The 22894-nt window shown below is 39.5% G+C and overlaps 2 protein-coding genes across 12 annotated transcripts in view; both read left to right on the top strand.

The window, feature by feature from the left end:
- Positions 1-7692, top strand: part of LOC135493029 (tumor protein p53-inducible protein 11-like) — a 176264-nt gene extending 168572 nt beyond the window's left edge. For 7 of the 11 annotated variants that reach the window (XM_064779783.1, XM_064779782.1, XM_064779781.1 and 4 more), the window contains one exon: positions 1359-7692. In XM_064779783.1, the coding sequence (XP_064635853.1) occupies positions 1359-1612 (254 nt within the window). In that variant the 3' untranslated portion in view covers positions 1613-7692. The remainder of the gene's footprint in view (positions 1-1358) is intronic. The other 4 variants (XM_064779784.1, XM_064779780.1, XM_064779788.1 and 1 more) reach the window with 3 other exon arrangements.
- A 9826-nt stretch (positions 7693-17518) lies between these two features.
- Positions 17519-22894, top strand: part of LOC135492405 (uncharacterized) — a 72434-nt gene continuing 67058 nt past the window's right edge. The window contains exon 1 of the mRNA XM_064778872.1: positions 17519-17690. The gene's annotated coding sequence lies outside the window, so the exon portion shown is untranslated. The remainder of the gene's footprint in view (positions 17691-22894) is intronic.

Here is a 22894-nt window from a genome sequence, read left to right as displayed (position 1 = left end):
GTATCAGTATTGGTTGATTCAGAAGAACACAGTACTGGACAAGTGCAAGATATTGTTCATTATTTGAAATTCCTCAGTTGTGCACGAATTTCCAGTGGAACGATATGATACAATTTTCCAATTATCTGGCCAAGGATTGACATAAGGCATAGAATAGGGGATTTCATTTTTTTGTATGTTATGTAATAAAGTTAGAATGTCCTGTCCAAGTTCATTTCTAGACGGTTTTCCAGACTCTAACTTTTTTGTTTTGTCACGATTAGTAATACATGAGTGTATGAGGTTTGCAGGAAAGAAAACACACACTTAGGTTTAGTTTTATGCACCAAGTCTCTCTTGCTTTAATAGTTTTTTTTATCATCTCATTGATTTTCCTCAAGTTTGAACATTCTTTTCAAAGATTGGGTGCCAGTTCACCTCTTGTGTTAACCATATTCAGTGTATCTAATTGGCAGGTATTGATATTATCAATTCAACTTAATTTGTCAAGGCTCCAATTCTCTACAACAGTCCTGTCCTAAGCTAGTGCTATTGGTTCTAAAGTTTCACAATGTCATTAATATTTTTGCATTGCTTGCAATTTAAGTTATATGAGTCTGCAAAGACCGAGATTAGATACAATGTCCCGTCTTTTGTGCATATTTTTGTGACTACTGCGATTGACCAATTTGTGTGTTTGTCTGTTTCATAAAATGTAATTATAACGTCAATAGCATGTCATATTTGTAACATCACTGTGGTGTAGGGTAGGATGTGGATTGATTAGCCACTTGAGGGTATCATTCAATGCAGATATTGGACTGTAAGTTAGGAAATAACAATTTCATCTACTGCATGATGGCAAACATCAACGAAAAACTAACCCTGTGAACATGTCATTGGAACTTGACAAGGTGCATGAGGGGACCAATCTAAAAGAGGAATGTTGGGTAAGCTGTTGCAGGGATTAAGGGAACCTCCAGGAGGGCATTTACGCACCAAGCTGCCTGACAATGCTACACCCTTTTCCCCCTAACATTACACCTTACATTAGTCTAGTCCCAGTGACACTTTTTTCTGTTTCTCATATCAATGTGGCCAACACTATGCTAGCTTATCAGTCTAGACTGCAACATGTCACCGATCACCAACTGTTAGCATCGACTTTTTTAACTAGTCCTTAAATCAGGCGAAGATATCTGTTTCTTCTCGACCCTGGTTTTTGACAAATTTTGGCATTCTTCGCACTCTCAAAATTTTCAACAGAATCAGCTTCACCTACACCAGCTTAAACAGAAGCTTGATATTTCAATCACTTTAGTACTTGTCTGGCCTTTGTCTTCTGACAAAACTCACTCTCTTTGCCTTCTTGTTTTCAGTGACCATCATCACCATGATCGAGACCCACACATGCAGTGCCAAAGCATTCTCCGTAGAGCTATGCCGTATTCCACTTGGTTGTATTAGTTACTACTTCTACTGGGCAATTGGGCACAAGTCCTTTAAGGTGACCAAGACAGCCGGGAATGAAAAGACAGGGGAAGGTGTATCCCCATCAGCTTCGCCATCCCCTTCTGCTAGCAAGAGCATGACTATTCCCAACGTTGCCTCTGAAATTAAGAAGATCAACTAGTTTCTTCTGTGTTTGCAGTGTAGAACCTGCAGAGATAACCCACATGTGATCCAGATTTCACACCAATGGGGACCTGCATTACTTGTCAATAGGATGGCACTGATGGTTGGAAAACTTAAGCGCTTCTACAGAGACAAACACAAAAGGCAAGGTTTACATATAGAAGTCAAGATGTCACATTTGCATTTTTCATGATGTGACACAAAAGTGCCGGCTACATAGCCATTTATTTGTGACTGTTTTAAACATAACCCATGAAACTAACAAGGGGACTTATGTAAACCCTACCTCAGGTGACAGTTGCAAGCCATATGTTTATTTCTTCTAGATGTGATTACTAATAGAGGTCAGAGGTCTACACAGTAACAACTGTTTAAGGTGTTACTCTTGTATGATGAAATTGCTTACAGTACAGTTCCATCTTTTAGATGATAAGGTTTAACTCCGATTCTTTCTTATTACTTCTTCATCCTCTTGTCTTTGTAAAGCTATTGTACTGGATGGTGCCTTTGATTGCCTCTTTTTGTCTTAATTTCATTAAATTGACTTCATTTTGTTCATTACATTATTTTCGTCACTATATTAGAAACAAACTATGGAGTCGCTTAAAAATTTTGAAAGTCATCAATTATTCACAGTGATTCACTTGCATCTCTGGTCACTATACATGAATGTTGGAGTAGAGCCATTACATCATTGCAATCATCATGATCATCATTTTCATCATCACTTCTCTTCATATCAAAACCAGTTATCCATTCTTGCACCATTTTCAATAGTTTTATCAGCCTAGTGAATCAATTTCCCAACTTTCCAAGAATCAGGCAACCATCCCAACCTTAAATAACTTTCCAGCCTAAGCAAACTTAGTTGGATGGCCTGCCTGAATACACATATTCTCAACAAGTTGGGAAACTGGTTCTCTATGTTGAGCATTAGAGAGGTTCAGAAACACTGAGTAAGCATTAAAAAGGGGCTCAATAAAAACGTGATCGTTGTAAGAGGCCCAAAGTTATAATACTACAAATGTACTTTATAATACTCTTACTGGAAAAGCTTTATTTTTGGTGTTACGGGGTCAGTGTCTTGCTATATTTGTTTTCTGTTCACAGCCAACACCAATATTTAACCATAGTTGAAAAAAAGGTTTCTGAGATGGAACACTGTGGAGAATTTGATATTAATTTTGAAGCGAGTGCTTCACAAACAAGAAGTCGTTGAGATAAAACATGTTTGATTTTATTTGAACTTTCAAATGTTTCTGAATTTTTCTATATATCATCATGAATGGACATATTTAGGAGTTGAGCAATGCTCCTTAGTTCTGACCATGCACTGTTATGTCAGGATTCCGAGCAGGAAGGGCCTGAATGCACATAAGAACAGAAAGTCCCTGATGCATGCTAGGGGCATCTGCCAATATTTAAAACTTTTAAAAATCTGGACGCTTGAGATGCTATTTCTACGCATTTCAGCCATGAATATCACTGACAATATAGAACATGTCATGAACTTAATCTTTACTCTGAGTGAGCAGGGCGGAGTGTCCTGACCTCCTAGGACCCCCAGAACAAGCCCGTCCTATACTTGATGAACAATGCTTCCTAAATATGACTGTTCTTTGCTTTACGTCCATCTCATGATAGTGACCACAGACAGTCAAGGATAATATAGAGCTGTCATTCTTGACCAAAAAGTGTTCACACCTAAAACTACATTTCAGAACAACAGGTTGAAAAGGCACTGTCTAATTATTTCCCTTTAAACCCCATGGCTATAGATGCTAATTTCACTTACTGTGATAGGCAATTATCAAAATCTGTTATCTTGTAATATCACATGCAACATAATGTGATATTAATAAGAATGACACAAAAAAACGAATTGCTTTCAAATTTTGCCATTCTAAGCAAAAACACCAGAATTCACTCGAATGCTACAAAGGAGTCAAAATGATATGAGGACATTCTATCTGATAACAGCATATCTTCCTGGCAACGTTTTGACTTTGTGTTTTGTACGAGTTCTGTGTTTTTTCTTAGATTTGCTGCATATCTGACTTGAGCTAATCCCATGATATATAATGCACTGATGATAGAGTATGTTCAGTATCGGCACCTTAGAAGAAGCAGGGGTTTGTTTTGTCTTCAGTAATGTGTTATGGGTCTCCTGTGATGATGACAAGCATTTATTGTACATATTCATAATTTTCATGATGTATAGACCATTGTTATGATGATCTTGACTATCAACATAATCCACTTTAATCGACATTTGAGCTTGTGCACAAGGACATGATTTCCAGAAGAATTTATTATGAGATAAATTATAAAAAAACAATGTTGCGATAAGATTTTCATTGCTTAGTAATTAATAACACGTCACTCATTATTGCAATTTGTTCAATCTTTCTCTAGCCTTGAGTCCGAAGGAAATGGAAAAGGCCAGTTTTCCTCGATCGTGGTGATAGTCAAGGAGTACACAAGGAGATTGTAGAAAATTAAGCACTTGAAGTGTATCACCATGCACAAAGCACTGTCTAGTTCATTTTTCAGTTGTGCAGTTTATCTTAGGTGTTGGACTTGTGGCATCGAAATGTCATGATGATGCACTGTAGACCACAAATAACAGATCTACAAAATAAAAAATCCTGAGAATCTTCTATATTGGAAAAACTGAGGGAAATTTTGTTGTCCGCCATTTTGATGAGAATAGATTTTACGGTAAACTGCAATAAAATGAACCTGACAGTGCTACCCTTCTCGTATTCTTGTCGTGCAACCTTTTGATACCCTTGTTCGCACTGCATTGATAGTTTCCCTTGGAGAATGTGTTCTCTACTTAGCTGTGTAACAGTTGCTAAAAATGCAATTCTAACCTAATGCCGATACCCACACACACAATCACAAGTTCATCGTTTGTGAGCAAATGTGGTGTAAAATTATGAACAGTTATGTTGAGATAGGTCTTTATTGGTAAGATGCATTTTTGACAAACGTTGAAAGGCACACTGGAGAACAGATTCCTCCGGGTTGAGTTTTCATATCGTTATATGCCTGTGGATGTCAGATACGTATGCTTAGAAGTTTCATACAGCCATTTGTAAAAATGTCACATATTGACATTTGATAACGTTATGTCCCTCCTATTTTAAACTCTTTTAAATGAATGCTGCCGAAGTCTGTCCCAAGCGCAAGATGCCCACACAGACAATTTTGAAGTTTTGTCATCTTTGACAAGACCATTCATTATCTTTGTGCCATGGTATCGTTGATGATTGAGTCGATTCTGGAGGAGGGTCTCGGACAAAGATCAGTTCTGATCTTGGGTTAAGGGATATAGCTCTATCAAAATTCTGTCTGTGAGAGGAAAAAATGTTACAGATTTAGTTGAAACTCTAGGAGAGGAAGTAAGGTTTTCAGCCTGGGCATTCTCCTAGACATGGGAGCCTCTAGGATCAAAAAGTTGTTCAGTTGAGATTTGTCATGTGTCTGTGGTGGCATTCCTCTGTAAAATATATATATATCTAATAAAGTATACTAAGCACTCGCACCCACATGTAGGTAACATGGTGAGGAACATGTACTACCTTTCATTTAATGTCTCCCTCAATAAGGTATTTCATTAGAAGTGCTTCTCTCTTTTCCAGTTGTCGACCCAAAATTCCCATCTAGCTGTAAACCTTATTTCCGGGTAGTAAAGTGATATGCTATTCCATGTCTTTTTCAGTGGTAGAGTACTTGTTTAAAAATGGCACATGCTTTTTTATCCGCTGTCTATGTGTCAACTTAGCTGGCAAAATTGTATGTGGTCATTCCTGTGTGATGGGGTCTGTGTTTAGAATTGTATTTGGTCAAAATGATTGAGGACTTACTCAGAAACTAGATAGCTGGACTAGATAGTCTTATGATTTTAAGATAACGTATGTAATTACAAACTCTGTTGATTTAAAGGCAAAAAACACGCCTTGTACAAGTATGCACTGGATCACTCGCAGCCGGTATAGCCTGATTGGTTAATTTGTCACCGGTATCAAGCTTAGCCAATAGCGTGCTAACCATCCAATTAATCTATCTGTGCCTAATAACAAGGATAATGTCGATATTTGCCACTCTGCACAAGTCTTGTTCAAGCTTAAATTGTTCAGGTTATGACTCAGAAAGGGACACCTGTTGAAACTTTTATTTTCAATAAATCATGTTATACTCAGATCATTTTGTAGCATAGACTTCTCTTACTTGGCTGACCACATATCTGCTTCGTACATATATTGTCAGGTGAACCTTAATGTTGGCCTGTCCTTCTGTGTATGTATACTAAATATGTAGATGTTTCATGTAGATGCTGGGTACTGAACACAAACAGCATATTTGTATTTGTTTATAAGGACTGGCCAACATTTTCTGAATACTGTTCGGTAGTAAGCCAACCTCCTGATCGAAACAATCGAATCTGCCCTTAATTGAATGTCCAACGCTTCATATTGAATTTCAATTCTAAGATGTATGGCTTAGGCAGAAATCATTGAATGTATGGCAAGTTTCATTTAGGAGAAGGTTGTCCCTATCGGGGAAAGCCTCCTCCATTGATATCTTAATAAGAGATAGGCCTTATGCCCATTCTTTGATGTGGGTTTACTACACGATTTGAAATACGGTTCAGTTGTTCTGTCCATTATAGAAATATATGTCAGTTGTTGCAGTATTGATAGCAAGGACATCATATATACCATAGCTTCAATGTTTGTGATACGTTTTCATGTTATATCAAACTTGTACATTTCACGTGTATGTATTCACGTTTTTATCATAATATAGTGATATCATGTGTATGTAATAATATATGTGTTCCCATTTTCCTAAACTTGTTTTGGTAATCCCGAAATGATTGTAATGCACTCATTATACCTAAATAGTAAATAATTAGTAATATAAATAAATGTGCCAAGTATCAAACCGTTCTGTTTCTGCTTCGAAAATGGCCTCCCTGGTATTTAGGACAACACATTTATTCCTTTGGGTAGACGTCGTACTGCCGGTGAAGAAATGTCAATATTCTTCAGAGTCCAGCTGTTGAGCTGCAATATTGCTTTTTATTATTTTATATAAGTATAAAAATCACGGAAATTAAAAAAGGGTGTCCTATCCTACGCTCTTCGCTCTGATTAACATTTTTGATAAACAACTTTTAACTAGTGAGCGTTTATTAGTGTGTAATAAGACGCAAATCCTTTGTTCTTACACATTTTTGATTGAAAAGTCCATCCTCATTGAGGTTGGTAGGTCATCACTTTTGACATTTAGTACGTGCAATTGATGGTGGAAAAATAAAAATAATGTATACTGCACGTATTTCAAACAAGATTTGGTTTGTTAGAGATTTAAATCATTTATGAAAGACAGATATTTCATATCATGGTACGAATCTCAACCTTACTGATAATTTCATATTTCATCATTTCAGTTGCTACATGTAAGTTGCTACATGCTACATTTAATTAAGTCGTAGTGATGACTTTGACATGAATTGGGTATTATTACTGTATTTTTCAATTCAAACGATGGTGTACATGTATATGCAAGCATCTAAATCATATGTGGCCGGGTTTACATATAGTTACGTGTCACCGTTCTTTGAGAACATAATATGTCGTTGTCACCGTTCTTTGAGAACATAATATGTCGTGCATAAACACGAACATGAGGAAGTATGTACTGTATGATCGTACATGGTCGTGACAAGTAATAAGGAGTTTTCATAAAGCCCCCAAAACGTCAACGCCTATCACCTTGTTCGGGATCGAGATAAGGAACTTGGACAATGGGATAGGCGTTCACGCGGGCGTTTTGGGGGCATTGCGAAAACTCCCTATTATTTGGTACGCGAAACGAGAGATGTGACATCGTGAATCCTATAAAAGCCCAGGCTAAGAAGTCCTTCGCCCATGTTAATGTTAATTATTTTTGATATGCCATGTTATATCATTGCGCCAAACCTGTGTTGCACTGTGTCACCCCATCAGATTGTATATCACCATGTGGATAACGTAATAAACAAATATATTGACAATTTCCCATTAATCATATCTTGCTTATTTTTTGTTAAGTGAATTAGCATGATGCTGGTGGGTTGTATCAATTCCTCGGCTTGCGAAAGGCTGTGTTCCAAAGAACGATGTTCTTTTACGAGTCAATTCAACAAATAAATAATCCGCCATGTCATACATCAATAAGGAAGAACATGGTTTTGCGATCGATACTCGTAAGATAGTCTTGGTCACAACCGTGTCGATGGATTGGACAACGATACATGTATCGGATTCCGCATCCGAAGTTCTCTTTCGAAGCAGGATGAGGATCAGTCCAATAGGTAAGTCAAATTAGTTTTTTAGAGTGCGAAAGCAAAGATACCCCAAGCTCTCTTCTCCGCTCGCAAACGGATTCTATGCTGACAAACCTTAGCTACTTATTCTCCATTACTCGCATGACTTTTCCCGATTCTAGGTAGAGCTAGTGACCTATGGGTAAGTGCGGGAAAGCTATATGTAGGGCTAAAGTAGGTACGGTAACGCCCGTTTACCTAAATAGGTTGAGAAATTTAAACGGGAATAGGGAATATCTCTGAGGAATATCGACCAACTTGTGTCCTATGCTTGTCGTGGTTTCTAGAGAATCTATCAGATGTAGCTGCTGTTTCTTGGACAATTAAATGTCTTTACCTTAATGTTAGAAATTAACAGCCCTGGGAAAAAAAAGTGCGTGTCCATTATCATACGGTGCCTCTCGTTTGCTGGTAATCTTTCTGCTGTGGCGACCAAAAAGATGAACCCCTGCTGTTAGCGCTTGACAGGATGTCCTTTTGATCATTGATTCTGTGTAAGTGACTTGGTTCTGTGGCCATGGCGGCTCTGGAGATTGGACGAGAGCGATTGATGTCGAGTCGAGATGTAACATATGATATATTTTTAGGTTTCCCTTTTTTGTTCAGCAGAAAAACTTAAGCTTCAGGTTTTTAGCCGGAACGCTGACGTTTTAAGTGTAGGTCCAGCCAGCTGTGGTATGCGGTAGTAGCTTACGGGCAAAAAAACGAATTCTAGTCGACATCGGATTAGTCTCTTTTTTTGCCTTTTCCATTACCAGCTTTGGCCACCAAGGAATCGGTAATAAGTTCTGGTGTAGTCATTTGAAAAAAGGAAGGTTCGGTCAGTATTGTAAGATTCTTCTTGCTTTCTATACTTGTATCAGAGTCTGATGGTTCTCGTTGCTAAAGCAACAAATTCCCCACGGTCCTGAGAACGACGTCTTTATATTCTAGAACTGCAAAATCGAATCCTTCCAAAAAGAAATCCTTGAGTAGCGCGTCAGAGGCGGAAAACGACACACTTGCTTTAATGTCTGAAGATGGCCACTACATTCACTGATACTGATTTCAACTGCTTAGCCCGTATCCCCAATGACACTGTCACAATTCAAATGTAAGCCCCATATAAAAAAACATGAAGGCGATGAGCGCAAAATATTGTCAGAAAAATCTGTTGCAAAATAGCCTCTTCGTTTCCGCTTTCTCTTTCATTCTTTCTTAAATTAGATGAACCAAAATTTATTAGTTGCCAAAGATCTGATTTCCGGTATCGATTGCCAATGTAAGGGGCTTACAAAACGCGGAATAAGCCAGGCTTCTGGATCACAGAAACACCACTGATTAATTCCTGAAATCAATACTATTCCAATCAAATCAATCAGGATTATATTACGGGACTATCCTCGTCCTCATTCGCGAGATTTTTGAGTTTATCACTGTCAAGGTTGTTGGCTCGCTTGTGCTTTTGTTTGTTTCGCAGTTTTTAATTTTTAATTTTTTCATTGCCTCTGGTTTTACATGTCTGACGTGTGTTCGCTTGGCAGTATTTTCAGAACATTAGATGAGCTGTATACATATTATATTTAATCGAGTGCTCACGCTGAACGCGTTACTCTGCATCTGACCGGACTTGCTGCAGAATAGAACTTTTTGAATACCATAAACGTCTGTCTAGATTTTCGCTGTTGAGGGTTTCGAGAACGATACAGGTCGATACTTGCAAATACATACATATATATATACATATATGGGCATCACGGAAAGTAATTCTCTACTGCAAATACTCATCTATTCTGCAAATATATTTTGGGAAAATATTGTCATGAAATGCAGAGCAACCAGAGGGTTTCAGAACACGCGCTGATTCTTTTATTCCTCTGTACTTTCCAGTTCAATGAAGAACCATATTTTCGAAGAAGCTATAGTTCTCGTCCATGTAACCATACAATGACTTTATTGCGATCCTCTTCTATCTCATTTTCTCCTTCGTGATCATCATCGAATATGCAGAGATACGATTCTACTGAGAGCACGAGGGTTGTGATTGATCATGGTGATTGCGCGATCAATGTCCCGCCTCCAGGGTGATGGGTCATGCCACGATTAGGGGTCCGATGCCCCGACCATTGATATATGTCTGATTGATATTTGTCCAGCTATTTGTCCTGGTGGTAGTGATTTATGTAAACATTGCTGGGTCGATCCGTGGTCGTTACTCTATGGCCATTTGAGTGACTGCTTTGTGCAGTTCTGATCTGTTCTTTCGATATTTGCTTCATGGGGAATAAACAAAGACTACCCTGGTGTGCTACTGTTGAGGATAAAGCTCATGATTCAACGCAAACTGATCAAACCTCATGCCGTCTAACTGTTTCATCGGTATTCGCTATCTCCGATAGATATCAAGTCTTCCATTTCAATCTAAGCTTTGAACCACTGCATCGATCTGTGGTCGCGATCGTTACTCGATGGCCATTTGAATGACTGCTTTGTGCTGTTTCTATCTGTCCTTTCGATATTTGCTTCATTGAGGGATCTATCAATAATTGGTATTACCAAGAATGAATAAAGGCTCTAAACTAGTGTGCTGCTGTTGAGGATTAAGCCCATGATTCAACACAAAAGGATCAAACCGCATGCAGTCTAATAAACTGCTTCATCAGTATTCGCTATCTCCGATAGATATCAAGTCTTCCAGTTCTAATCTTTGAATCACTGCTGTTTGCATCAAGGACACCGATGGTCATAAACCTCTCCAAACGCTAAGCTACCCAACCTAAAAAGCTTCGACGTGCTTCATAGCGATTCTGAAACACATTTCAAAATCAAAATCCCCTCAACCTTAAAGAGTTAGCATTCCACCAGTCCTAAATTCGCCACATAAGAACAGGTAAAGCTTGAAACATCCTCCGAGTAAATTGACATCTTCAAGCAATGGTCTTGCTAGCGTCCATAACCGCCATCAGTCGGCAACACATGCTCGTGCTAAAGTTAAACTCCCTAAATCAAAGCTTTAAATGTACAATTCTACATCGATCATTCTAAAATAAATAATAGCTCCCAAACAACGCGCCCTTAAATCCTCCAATAGCTGGCATCGATCAGTACACCCAGTAACAGCCTCGGATTTCGAGTTCTAATCAAAAATCAGATAAATTGCAATCACGTGTTACAAGCGAGCTTTGACGTTTTCAGTCTTATTCAAGCAATGGAAAACATTTCAATCACAATTTGTAGCACGAATCTAATGGTGATAGTGGGAAACAGCATTTATTTAGTGTCAGTTGAACGTATTTGTCATGAATTACTGCAGCCTAATGTTTGACTCGGAGGATGTTGTGTCTTGGAACAGATAGCGCTCAACAACCCTATGATGGTTACTTTTTCAAATTGACGGACAGTATTATACATCTCCGGTATCTAGAAGTGAGATTAAGATTTGCGACGGTCACTTTCAAGGACGGTATATCCCATAAACTGTAAACGTAAGGCCATTTTCACTTTTCCGTACAGGACAGTCCCTGGTCAAAGGTTTTGCGAAAGCTCAAAAATGTTGTTTTGCTAAGAGAATACACAACATGATCAAATTCTCATATAGATATTCGGAGGATTTTGCATGCTGTTGGATCACATGGATCAAAATGTTGGAGAGCTAATTTCGGACCGAGATTGCACTGAATAATAAATATCAGTCTGATCTTGTTCCAGATTATTTGACATTGATCAAATCGCGTGTTGCGAAGCGCTAGGGCGGAGCAGGATAAATATTGTAAACGATGTTGTCCTGTGCGAACATAGTTCTTCTATTTTCTTTTTTTTGGTCGCTCAATAAAGATGATTTCATCAATCAAAGATGAGCGCCTGTCTGTCCTGATGCGTAAGTGACCTTAGCTTCAAAATGATGTCGAAGCTGAGGTTGTGGCTCCTTAGTCTGTCGCCTGAATCTCTATACATAACGGTAGCAGTTAAACGTTGTGGAGGCCCTATTTGTGTCCTGGAATTATTTGTGTTCCTAAAACCTATGCAAATGTCTGGACAGCAGCCCCAAAGAGTCTAGTATGTCAACTATCTGGTCGACCACCACTTTTGCGTAGGACCAGCGTGTTTACGATATATTGTTGCAAAGTAGAGTTTGATGTCGAGTGTGTCCTTTATCTCATGGTAATTACAAAGTTAACATCTTCCTAATCCTGCTCCAACGTCCGTGTCCCTCGTCAGTTTGATTGGGAAAGATTTTCAATCATAGTTGATCGATCATCGTCTCCTGGTCCATATTTAGCTGTGACTTGTGGGTGACAGGTCACGTATATAGAATCCCTCGATTGATTAATCCCAGTCTCCCAAAATGTTGCTCTCGTCTAATGTAAATATACAGGGTAATAGCGATGGAGTGGGCAGTTTGGAAAGGTGCCTTCTGGCCGCTTGGTATCGCCACTGCATTCGATTAAGCCCAGTTCCTTCAAGTGTTGCTGTTAACTGGTGAATGCTAGGAAGGTGACAGCCAATAGGGTGCTTGAAGGTGCCACATACAATGAGCAGCCCTGTGGGACATGGGAGTGGTATCATCAGACCATGTGCCACCGGTGGGCAGGTCACGTATAAGTTCCTTTGATTGATCCCAATGACCTGATTCGTAATTTGTGTTGCTCTCTTCGGTGAAAATCGTGAAGGTAGCAATCAATGGGGTGTTCAAAGGCACTACACCGTTTGAAGCCAAGTGCAGTAAAGACATGCCGTATTGCCCATGGATGTCACTGCTTCATTCGTTGTTCGATTGTCAGTGATTTGAAGGGTGTCGTATCATAAAGATATTCTTTTAATCTTCAAGGAACCCTTTTGATAGAAGAATGATGAAATGAGACGGAATATTATGAAAGCAGCAAATAGAAACGCAATATCTAGTGTTCAAGCAATTCGACCCAAGTATATCCACCAATTTTGGGATGGCTCTTACCCGGTATGCCTGACATCTTGTCAATGCGGGTCAATGCTCTTAAAAAAAAATCACAACGGCCGTTTGCTATCCCGCTGGAATCTGCTAACATATCAGTAGTCAATAGAAACGAATGATTGATTGTCGTTTCGAGTTCATATATGTGTCCGTATTTGCCTTACCCAATTTTTTCTAATCCAGATGGACATGAGGGAAAGAAAAACGCGTTGAGAAATCACAGGATGTGGTTTTTTTGCACCATTCCCCGCCTGTGAGGAAAGAGAATCACATCATAGTTTGTTTTGCGCACCATTCCCTTGCAGAGAGTAACGAACTTACCCCTGTTCTTAAAATGGTGCTTTTTTACCCTCTCAATGTCACCTGCCGTAGTCAATGGTAATGGTATATTAGTCATACTCTATTGTCCATCGAAGGATTAAGGCACCTAGTATTAGCCCGGGGATCAGACACTTAGCATCAGTTCCCGGTGGCTACACCCGTTCCTCTCTTCATCCCCACCATGTCCAGTACCACTTGGGGACAATTACACCCATTTCATGCCTGTAGCTTCCCATTGGAAAAATTGATAAAATAGTCTAATTCCCCTCCATTTCGCCCTGAGCCCAAATCTGCGGCGAATTAAGGCCAAATTCTCCCGTTCGTCACCTTTTGTAATCAAAATCAGAAATGAATGAACCGCCGGGGGAAGCGTCACATTCTCCCATCTCAGATAAAACGTCCCTGTCGGAAGTGGCTGAGAGATTCAATTTGGTTTATCGATTCTCGGCCATGACAGATTATTGACAATATAGGCAGATAAAAATCCTATGATTGTATTACTAATGTTCACTGGGGATTCTCAGGAGGGGTTTTACTCTCTGCTAGTAATAGGCTGCGCGAAAATGCGATTGTAATGAGCTTGGAGACGTCGAGGCTACTTTCATGCAATGGGCCATTTCCAGCCCCCACCCGCTCCTCCTCTTCTCAGGGTAATGTTCCGAAACTAGTATTGTTAGCACTGGCCTTTATTATTGGGAAGATACAACAGAGTCCATTAAAATAAACTTAATGGTAAACTATTTTGTTGAAACGTTTAAAATAATTCCTTCAATCAACGCATTGTATTTTTTCTACTTGGCAAGAGTTTAGCAAAATCAATCGAATATAATTGTAAGTATCCAGCTTAAAGGGATACATTTTAACTTTTTCGTCATATCAATTGTTTTATCGAGTGGCGAATAACACTTTCTAAACTGTTAGCTATCTTCTCTGTACATTGCATTTACATGTAACACCTGAACAAACCTTTCTTATTTAAGACTCCCGCTTCTCACTGCCGTCCCATTCCCCTCCATTGATGACTTTATATGTATTATTAATATTGTCAACCCAGTGATGGGAAGACGTTATCAGACCTGTGCAGTGGTGACGAAGAAATGATAGAGCACGGCGACGCTATCGCTTTCATCAGTGTAATATTGAACAGAATATTCAAATGAGTTGAGCGGAATGCGCTGTGAGGATTGAAAGAGGGCGAAATTCTTTAGAGACTGCTCTCATGGTTGCAGGGAACATTGAGGTTTCAGATTCTCCCGTCAAATAGATCATGATGCACTTTTGTTACGTATGATTTTCTAAGTCCTTGCTGTGCTGTAGTCAGTCTTCGAACATCTCTAATTATCGTTGGTGACACTTGCGATACCCGGGATTATGGGAAGACACGACCTCATCAGTCTGGCTGACTGGCCTATAACGCATAAAAGCTTCACTGAAACCAGCGGCGGACATGGATTCCCAGATTGCCCTTCTCTGTATCATACAATGGCCCCGTAATCAGCTATCTTATTGTTGTTATAAGCGTACCAGCCGTCCTGAGTGTGCCTGGTCATCATGATGATGGTCACAAGGCTTAAACAGAACCGTAATCTATCCACAAGCATTTTGACAACCTTGGCATTTGTAGTAGTTTTGATGATGCTGGAGTGTATGTGTATGGTTGGTATATGGTTAAGGACTCGTTGGAGTCTCAAACAGATTTCCATTTTCATACTTTAGACTTTCTGGTGTTTCCACCCCTCATTGTTTTGGGACGCTGCAAAAAAGAATGAAGAGTTTCTACTGGACTACCTTTATGTGGTACATAAGCCACACATGGAAACTCTGCTACTCGCCACGGCCTCTAACAGTTTAGGGTCGATAGTAACCGACCTCTGGCAACAGATATCTTGATGAAAGGATTGTTGCAGCCAAAACGACGAACATCCAATTTTGGCATAAATAAATTCATTCATGGCCAATTTGGCGCTGCAGTATTGATCTGGTGAGATTGCAAACTCGAGTCTTCTTCAGCAGCACCCCGTTATTGGCTGAGCCAGAGCGAAAGTAAATCTCTCCACGCTTTGGGGACGGGCGGCCTGTTGACTTATTACGCCCGCTCACATGATTGGCAAGGAATCGATATTGGAAAGATGTGACCAAACATGCCAAGTAAACAAATGATATAGGGAAAGTAGCGAAGACCCGCGTTTGAATGAATAAGTTAAACTTATTTTTCAATAATATTAAAATATTGGTAAATAGATTTTTGAGGTCTTGGTGTCAGACAAAGAAGTTTTATTTGAACCTTAAAGCTCATAATGTATTTTCGAAAATTCTACATGGCGTTGGCCTGCACATCGACAAGTCAAATGGTTCAGGACTGTGTAGTTCATTTTATTGCATGATGGATAACAACATCGATACCGGGTAATTACTTTTGGCAGGGATTTGTCTTTTACACTTTTTCAGCACCCATTCGACGATAAAGAAGCACTTTGTTTAAATTATGCACGCTAACTCGGCCTAGCACGATGCTTTTTCCAGATAGGTCGCGTGCAATATCTGCATTAACGATGCACTTCTGACTTGATTTGCTTTGGACAGTCTTCTTGGTGGTTTTATTAATCCATTGGCGCATATCAACGACTGCACTTTGAAGAGTAAGTAGACTTTGTTACTGCGCTACTCTCGCTTACTGTAGAAACGACCCATAAACGCATTTTCCCTAATTTCAGGTCGCATGGGTTCTTTTTTGGCTGGTCTCGTAAAAAAACTACGAGGTCGAACAAAATATTTAAAAGCATTTAGAAAAGGAAGACTCCACCGCGTTCGCCCTTAGCAACCTTATTACAACCACGGGCATGTCGATCGATTCTTGTTTTGGGATCCGCGTTTCAGCCATGTCCTGTGTCGTTTATGACGTTTTTTCGACATAACCTTGAAGTTTCTTCTCTTTGTCTTCGAACAACTTGTTATGATTGTTGGAAGAGGACATGATGGATTATATTGATCTCCATATCATGCCGTATATGACAGTGTATTGTGCTGGTGCCGCTCACTTCGAATATACTGCAGCTCGGCGAACCCTTTGGTTGTGATAATTTCTTGGGCCAGCGTCAACTGACGTACATACATGTAGAGTAGTACAGTTCACGATGTATTCTCTAAGTTAAATTGGCCATGATCTGCCGCAAATAAAGGAGTTTTCCAATCCAAAATGTGGCGAGAGGGGACATGCGGGTGATGGGTGTGTCGAGAGACCGAGCCAAGCATAATGAGAGTGCCCAATGCCCTGTGGCGATTGGCGATATTAGCAAGTAAAGAGAGGCAAGACTGATTGAGGCAAGCACGTCGAGAATGGCAAGTAACCAGAGCGTCCAATGCCCAGTACGCAGTAACGAAATCTAGTTGTAATGAATTGTGGTCGCTGCTTAGTGCCCGGTAAAGAAACCAAGTTGTAATGATTAAAGACAATATATTTCCTTTGTACCATTCTTTGACCACACCTAAGTCACCCGCAGGCTGCGTCGTTGCATGGGTTCATCGGGTCATTATCTGTGAGAACCAAGGACGATATTGCGCCCGAGCCATTTTGGTATAGCTTAATAGCGACATGATCACACCATCATTTGATCGATAAACCAGTATCCAATATCGTTCTATGCCAGCATAGAGCAAGGACACACCATTATCAAAGGCCAGTCGCAAAATGATACAGTGCTGAAGACGATGGATCGATGAGGGGGGACGTAAAAAAGAACAAAAATGGGAGCCGAGGGGAGGCGGAAAGAAAAAAAGGGCATATGAGAATGATTTTTAGTATTATCAATCACACCAAGTACATGAAGGACCAGGGTATGAACCAAAAGTAATTACCACTACTCACCACTTTCCCGCTGATAGAATCAGTGAAAATACCTTCGATCTATCAATCCCTTGCGGCCTTCAGCTCCCATAGCTAAAACAATCTTTTTTTCTGAGTTGCAGAAGAAAAACAATTTCGATAAGAGATTATATGACTTGTCTACTAGCACTGTATGCCCATTTGTGTAATCAGGCGCTTACCACTCAAGAATGAAGATTTGAACAGAAATTAGGTTTTCGGATCGCAGTTCTCCGAGCAGTGGTTACGCAGATCAATGCACTGATATTCTATTGATTGATATGTCAGAATCACCCAGACTGCATTGCCAAATTGCGCCTCCGTATCATTAGGTTTCCGAAGCAGCTCGGGTGGAATAAAGCTTGGGTTCGGCAAGACTGAGCCAGTTACTCTCTCTCTTAGCCGCGATTTCTGCTGCGGAGGCTTTCTGCTAATAGCTACCCGAAGGATTCTCGGGGATTTATGTGTTAGGATACACTCTTCGTGCTTTGTGTACATTGCCTCATTTATTCGTTTGGAAATGATAATGTGGAGATTTAGGAAAAAGTTGGTCGGGATTGTCTGTGAAGAGTAGAGAAGAAGAGGTAAGCGATGTTAGTCAGTTGTTTAGGACGTTTTGAAACTAAAGAAACGTAATAAAATTATAGATCTGAAACGTGATATTAATCACCAATGTGACATTTGAAATCATCTTATTTTACACTTACTTCATCACCTACGCAGACTCCGTCCATCGTCTTATGATATGAAAGCTTCATCCATTACGCTTCATATACTGTGAACAGCATAAACTTCGCCCCTCTTTATTTATGTGATTTGTGAAAATTGCTAAAAAAAATCGGGAATAGTTTTTAGCGCATTACAAATTTCTTTCGGTTCTCACGATAAAAAAAGTATTTTTTATTTTTATTTTTTTGCAGATCTAGATTATTCTCATGAGAACATACAATGAAACCCAGTTTCACTTGCATTCTTTTTAACACTGAATAAACTTTAAAAATCCGCTGGCCTTGGCGTCTTGTTCATAGGTGCGGTTCTCTCTCATGTATCAACCAGGCAAAGAATGAATCGGAGCCAGTTGATCATCATTACATCTTGTCCTATTATATTAGTTAGTGTTGACGCCACTGGCACATCGTTTTGTTTCAGAAATAATTGCCATTTATTGCATATGGAAATGAATCATTTTAAATTGGTATATTTCTTCACCTGAAATTAGAACAAGCAGGATCATGCTTGAGACTTTTTTACTTAAATGACAAGTGTTGACAATTGCACACCGGCCTGGCGATGTTGATCGTTCGCTGTAACATGCCTCCGATATGTTGTCTACGCTTTACGCGGCCTGTAATTTTACTGATCAACTATACCTTTGGCTGGAAGCTTTTTAATGATACCATGATGGGGATCGTTCACCAGGGTTCGCTTTGCTCACGTGATATGCCCCGGCAGAAAAGCCGAGCATGACATTCGTGATGATTTGTTGACCATGTATAGCGATAAACAGGTGTAACACTAAAGGAATGCCATTCTTGACTCTTCAGCAGCACTATGTACAAACCTTCTTGGTCGGAATTCGTAGACTGTCCTCAAACGAGGAATGCAGGAGCATTCGATCTGCATACGTGATATGCATGATAAAGGAATCCAATCGTTTCAGTATTCAAGTGGATGTACTCATTGCGGCCCTTGAGCGATCCTGATGACATTTTGCCCTTTATGTAGTACGGCTGAGGCTGTTTTCAAACGCTAAGAAAAAGGACGAGTGGTAATGCTCAACTATTTTTCCTAATGGAAATGCATGGGTACTTTTTGAAAGCCCATGGCAAATATTCTATGACGCCATAACTAAAGATACGTACAATAATCCGACTAATAACATACTTAGTACCTAATTAACGACTTAGCTGTAATTTACTTTCAACAAAATCACAATCGTACAAAAAAAAATACTGAAACACTTAATCAAGTTGGCACTCATTGCATCACTTTATTGTCTGTACGATATACCGATTTAAACTCACGCTCTGTTGGTTTTTTTATACAAAGGATATCACCCGCTGGGTTTGACTAAATTTGCTATTTGCAGTTACCCTGGATAAGTAATTGAAATATTGCTTAAAGTATACATGTGTGTGGGTTGGTGTAAAGGTTATATCTAACTTGTTACAAGCGCTGACCTTTAAAGTTGATTAGGAAACACAGTGTTAAAATTAATTATGGATTAATCATAGATTGGATGCAACAGCAGTACACAATCTGAAGATGTCCACCAATGAAAATCGTTATGATTATAAAATTCATACATTGCATTCTTCCCATGCATCGAGAACTTTGAAGGGCAATGTGCAGTGCGACAAAAAACAAGTCAAAATGTTTGTCATGCGAAAACAAAACGGACAATGCCATGTGAATATGTGGCAGCCCCTAGAATATAATGCAGCCACGTTTTTATTAAATTTACATGTACACATGTGTACATACCTGTACAATACAAACTAACTGGAACATATATGAAATCAGTACACAAGAGTATGCACTACTAACTTGTACAATGCTATAACGCTTTCACTCAAAACATGGTATAGCTGTCATTTTGGGAGATAAGACTTAGTATCTGACGTTGTGAATGCGTGTATCTTTTTGTACATTGTAAGGTACATTATATATACAGCGTGCACTGAAAAATCTTTTTCGCGTCTATTTGAAAAACTTCCTCGGCCTTTCTATAGGTTCATTACACTGTCTGAGGTACATCGCAAAAAGCTGCCTCTCTTGGCCTGCTGTTGCAATCCTCATCAAGGGTTGTTGCACCACTTCGAACGACACTTGTAAGCCTCCACAGCCTTGCCCTTTGACTTGCTGTTCAAGGAGGGTTTGCAGTGCGCAGTTTGTGTGGAAGAGGTCGATGAGGATCGTTGATGTGATAAAAGTGATCTTAACCCGGCCTTCTGATTATGACTTGGCCATTTCGTTAAAATAAACATACCTCTCTTGGACGTTTAGGTGCCAAAAGTTGCTAAAAGATGACTTTCTAACATGCATCTTACAATTCCAAACGCTGAAGAGAAAGTAACTTATAGTACGTGGTTTCTGAAGGGATCGTTTCTGATACAACTTGTTCCATCAGTTGATCTTCTAACACCAGTGGTAACTATATAAGAAATCCAATTCCAATTCGTACAAGATATGATCAAATTCTACTAGATAGTTGGGACTTACGGAGCTGGCTAAAGAGTTTTTTCTGTCAATAGCGATAGCGCCGTATCGCCAGCGCGTCAAGTCTTCATCTAATCTTGTGTTCGAGTTCGCTGTCACTGGATATAGATTCACTCCGACTCCATTGTAGAAGGTCTTAATGTTAATAGCTAGCCATTTCTCTATTCATTGGGATGATTGCTTCTCTCTTAGATTTAATGATTTGGCAGGGAACGTCTGCATCTGGTTCTATAGAAAGGTTGACCAAACTATATGTAGCTTTAAAGTAACTGGACGATAGTCTCTGATATCTTCAAGGTATTATCAGGTTGGTCTCGGAACAACATTCTAATAAATTTCGTATTTTGAAATTGATGTTATGATTTTTTTTTCAAATTTTAAGTATGAAATGTATTAAAATGTTAATCGAGACGAAGCCGTCAGCTTTAAGTAGTAATCGCAGTAGTGGAGCATTTTAAAGGTCAAACAAAACATCGTCAATATGCGAAGTCGTTTAAATGGATTAAATTGTATCGATGTGAGAAGTATAAAATCCAAATATCATGGTATTGTATGTCATTGATAAACATTATTGTAAGCATCAAAATGTCAATATCCCAATTTTCAGAATTTTATTGAATCCTATCAAATTATCATTGGAGGTTCAATGTTCTTGCTTTACCAATATGAGATTGGTTTAAAATATGACAAGTTCAAGTTCCGATATGTTTTCTGTCAGTTATTGTAATCTAATTTGGAGTGGTTATGATGCTGTTCGTTTGAATGAAACGCCCTTCTCTCATTGAAAAACTGGATTTTTGTTCTATCTGCCGTGCAGGTGATTGCATCCTATAGCCTAGAGGGTACTGCTGCCGTCTTGAAACGATCTTATTCGTTTGATGGAAAATTTGAATGACCTGAGGCGCCGAGTCTCCAAAAAGAAGGTTTTGGTGGACAATGGACTAAATAAAATCAAGTTCGGACGAAACTCTTGTTAGGAGTTTTTCTTATATGACATGTATAGTCAGGTCCCAGTGTAATCGCATAAACGTCATTTCTCGGTAAACATGTATCCATGTATAGTAAAACGTTGCCATCCGATAAGAACGGCAAGTAATCAACAATGTTCTAAAAGCAAAATTATCTTCGTAGGATTTCCGTCTCAGCAAATCACACTTACTGCTTAGTCGTAGGCCGTAGGCCAGGAAACCCACGAGTCCGTAGGTCGAGGGAGTTTCCGGCGCCGGGGCCAAAGCCCAATTTATTGCGAGACAACCTATGAAGTACACTGATCCAGCAGAGGTTCGATTTGTTTTTTTTCTATGTGGAAAATATCATTTAAGGGGCTGCAATCAGGGATCACATACACTGGCCTGGGGTTTATTGTCTCTTTCCGGATTGTTTTAATTGCCTTTCTCCGCATTGAGACAACAGACAGTATCATTCAAAAAAGTCTCATATTCATGTATTACTCCTAGCAGGCGAACTTGGGTGGACAATATAATCCCATCCTTTATACAAGATGTATCCACTGCATGGATGACCAGGATAATGAGACAATAAGATAATGCCTTGGATGCTCATTTGTCCCGGGACGGAATTCTGACAAATGCGTCTTGTGGTTGGTACCGGTCGGAAAGATCGGTTTAGCTCGGTGTAGGCAGCTTCCCTAGCTAAACAAATCTGGAGAGCCTATTGTCAAAGTGTTATAGACTTGAAAAGTGCGCGAGATACTGTGATTATTCTCATGATACATGTGTAAAATAAGTAGTGATTCATACAAAATTCTATGCATGCTATGTCGCCTACTGGGGATAACAACCATTAATCAGTCACATTTTTGTTCGCAATCATGGTAATTAATCACAGCAAAACAATACTCAGAGAGCAGCGTGGTGTCTTAATCTAAGTCCTGCCTATATATAAAAGTAATTTGGCTGGATCTAGGGATGACGTAGATAGGCATTCTTGCTAAAAACGTGCGTCAATGGGTTGGCTGCAGTCTAAGGAAGGCGATCATCCGCACCGATCTCGTGACGAAATGGGGTTAGTCTTATAAGCAAGGAGACAAAGAGTGGCAGACGAACGAAATCAGTAATGTACGAAATATCCTAAAATGTATTCGTGCAATCATCTTCACCCTTTTAATCAATTGATCCCATTGATTCGGTGGTACAGGGGCACATTGACTGTGCTACATGTAGTAGAGGGGAAGATCCTATTTGGGTAATTGTATAACTTGGTATGCCTCTTAACATCACTGGACCTGCTGAAAGAAACAGGTGGCCTTTTTATTGTACCAGTTTAAAAAAGCGTTGGCTGAACAACGTATCATCCCACCCACTTTCATGATATACAACCATTTGCTGTAAATAATACCAGTATTTTTGGCGACATGCCCGCCTCATTATCCTGAGAATAGAAGTCAGAGAAAGTGTACGATGTTAGGCTCACAAGATTATGCACTACACGTGTTTGGAAGGCAGCGAACTCCGTCTCCTGTCATGGTCCAATCAATTGTAGTCAGCTTTTCCGTCTTCGATGGGCTCCACGAATTATGGGGAGGGTTTTGGAACAATTGAAGTGGCAA

This window comes from Lineus longissimus, chromosome 8 (assembly GCF_910592395.1).
Source record: "Lineus longissimus chromosome 8, tnLinLong1.2, whole genome shotgun sequence".
In the NCBI taxonomy this organism is placed as follows: Eukaryota; Metazoa; Nemertea; class Pilidiophora; order Heteronemertea; family Lineidae; genus Lineus; species Lineus longissimus.
The sequence above is the reverse complement of the archived record's forward strand: the minus strand, read 5'-3'. Positions and strand labels throughout refer to the sequence as shown.